The sequence below is a fragment of the Bicyclus anynana genome, chromosome 6 (assembly GCF_947172395.1).
Source record: "Bicyclus anynana chromosome 6, ilBicAnyn1.1, whole genome shotgun sequence".
Lineage (NCBI taxonomy): Eukaryota > Metazoa > Arthropoda > Insecta > Lepidoptera > Nymphalidae > Bicyclus > Bicyclus anynana.
The window spans coordinates 6,523,350-6,526,329 of record NC_069088.1 but is presented as its reverse complement, the minus strand read 5'-3'; the positions used below and the strand labels follow the sequence as shown (position 1 = coordinate 6,526,329).

Below are 2,980 nucleotides of genomic sequence, written 5' to 3'. Positions count from 1 at the left end.
ACAGTCAAGTTATGATAATTTTGCAATATCAAGTTTTATGTAGATAATAACTACAAAGACATTACGTAACTAATAACTTTATAATATTTATATAGCATTTAAATTTGTTGGTACATAAAAAGGTGAATTCCATACTATTTATTACTAACTAGGTTTAAACCAGCCATTGTTTTTTTTAAATATTGGAGTATCTTAGATCATTAGTAGTAAATGAAAATTGGTTTTATACGTCACAATGCTAAGTTTAGTGATAATAATTAGTCGTAAAATATAACACCCATACAAAGCACAATGTGTAAATATTTTAAATTAGAAGACACAAATAACTTTAGATATTCAAAATATCGATAAATGGAAAGTGAACTACATTCCCGCCCTATAAAGGGCATGTGTGCAACTAGTAAACGTAAGTACCTACCCCTGTTGATCCCCCCGTGAGCCGCGAGCCACCCCAGGTGCGGCCTGTGGCACGCGCCATTCCCGCGAAGGCCGGCGCTCTGACGCCACCTCAAGCTCATTACATCCTTCTAACAGCTCTTGCTAACAAGTTACGTGATCTCATCTCCAAAAACCACACCTAATTAAAAACAAATAGTTGTAACATGTGAAAAATCAAAATCATCAATCAAAATGAGTTCCATCGGCGTCGTTGTCTTCCGCAACTCGCCACTCAAAGCGCAGGTGCTTCAAGAATCCGTGAATAATACCGTGAACATAAGCAATAACGACGTGAACAACGTTAGACGTGAAATTATTATAGTGCGAAAAAAACAAAAGGTGCAGTCGCCACCGAATACAGTTTCAGTGTCTTCTTTAGTGCGTGTGCTTGAACCCTCTAATCCGAATACATCAGCAAAACGACCGAGACTCCGAGAAAGTGCTCCAGATGATGCTGCGAGGAGCCCTACACCGCTAGCAGTGGCACGACGAAATGCGCGGGAAAGGAACCGAGTCCGTCAAGTCAACGACGGATTCTCTGCCTTACGTCGCCATATACCCGATGAAGTTGCTGCAGCTTTTGAAAATGCCAACTCCAACAGAGGACCAAATAAAAAGCTCAGCAAAGTGGAAACTCTACGCATGGCTGTCGAATATATTCGAAATCTAGAAAGCCTCCTTAATATTGGACACGCTGATAAAGAGAACTCATCTCGCCCTTCCATGGAATCGTTTCCTTCTCCAGCTTCGTCGTCGCCAAGAGAAAATAGTCAAGAACGTAGCTATTATTCACTTCACTCTCCCGCACTTGACGACGATGATATGGATGAAGATGAACTGGACGGACCCTTACATCGAATGCCCACACAGCAATACATTGATATGCAGTCATCTGAAACGTTTCAATTAGTTTCTACTCCACATTTATATGAGGAAGACGATGGTGCAGGACAACCAATGACGCCTGGTTCTGATTTATTAGGACACGAAGAAGTAAATCCACATATTCTCGACGGCCACTTTCCCTTTCCCAATTCGGCGGAACAATTCTCAGTAATCCCCGAACAAAGCTATTGCAGCGAAACGGATGTGCCTATAAGTGAGGGTGACTTTGAAGTGAAGTATGCGGAAACTATTCATCAACAGATTCACTCTAACTATGAGGATTCAGGATTGCCATTAGACGCAATAACCCCGGATCTAATTTTGTCACATAATCAATATAAATTCAAGGAAGGATCGGATAATTATCTCGATGCCCAACAATACAGTGAAGTGGAACTGAAGAAAGAACTTCCAGACATCCAAGTCACTCCAGAGGATCGAGAGCAGTTTGAGGAAACATTGAAATGGTGGCAAGAAAAAACTAGACAAGTTCGTTCGATGTCTAAGAATAGCCAATAACTGTGTATTCTTTAGTGCTTAGGTAAATTATTTGAAAACGATTTATTGCTATGTTAATATATTGTAATTATTGAAATAAAACATACAGCTGTCGTTGCCAAAGAGTGTATTCGACGCGGGCGCAAGGTGTTCTGTAACGGTCACTCGATATTTGTACTTATACTTGTATGTGTAACTTAGAATAATTTATGTACTAAATACGTTTTGATACTTGCTGCATGAATAGTTTTTTATATATTTATTTCTACTATTTTAATTTAACCTGTAACTTTGTACATTGTATTTAAATTATAGAATAATCGAGAATAGTTAAATTATAATTTATTTAAACTGTAATCAGAGCCGAATGTAACTTTCATCGTAATGTATGTAAATATGTAATAGGGCACCTAATGATACAAATTATGTTAACTACTTAATATTAAACTGTGCCTTCATAAAATAATGTGATTTTAGATAGTAATAATTTAAGTTTAATAAATTAAATAAATGCTTATAACGACACCTAAGTTTTTATCGAATAGTCCTAATAAATCCCCTCGTACCCTTTATCTTAAACTAATTTCGTCATCCGATAACCTTAATCACACTATTAACAACACATCTTAAAGGCCAACCCCTTGAAACAAACCCCTATGCTAATGCAGTGAAATTGCTTAACGTTAAATGACCTACTTTAAAAGCTTTTTGTTTAGAATGCCGCCAACCCCGTTCCAGCGTATCCTGCTAGTATTAGTTAATCTGAGATTAAAATATTCAATTTAAAACTCCTACATATTTAGTGACTTTTTCATTATTTTAAGAATTATTGAAATGATGTTGTTAATAATTTATTAAATTATATTTACAACATCCTTACTAACGATCTTTTAAATTATTTAAGAGTTATCGTCAATACATTTCCTAACTATTTGGGTATACATACGTACAGGTTTCGAAAAAATTAAAATAATTTTAAAATTTATAACGTTTTAAAGTTTATAACGTTGTTTTATAAATAGCATTATTTCGCACTCTCGGAACAATTAGTATTTTATAAAAAATTGGCTTATAGATTTATTTTGTCATGACACATAACTTAATATTTACTTTACTCGTACCTTACCGTAAATGTGCTTATTGTATATAAAAGGTGCTT

The 2,980-nt window shown here is 35.7% G+C and overlaps 1 protein-coding gene across 1 annotated transcript; it reads left to right on the top strand.

Annotated features, from left to right (window-relative positions):
* The first annotated feature begins 458 nt into the window (after positions 1-458).
* On the top strand, positions 459-2,346 carry LOC112046021 (neurogenic differentiation factor 1-like). Its single transcript, XM_024082465.2, has one exon. It carries the CDS (start codon positions 631-633, stop codon positions 1,840-1,842), a length of 1,212 nt encoding a protein of 403 aa, XP_023938233.2. The 5' UTR covers positions 459-630; the 3' UTR covers positions 1,843-2,346.
* Positions 2,347-2,980: the final 634 nt, after the last annotated feature.

Coding starts and splice junctions, on each gene's coding strand:
- LOC112046021 (XM_024082465.2), top strand. CDS start 631: ATGAGTTCCATCGGCGTCGTTGTCTTCCGCAACTCGCCACTCAAAGCG.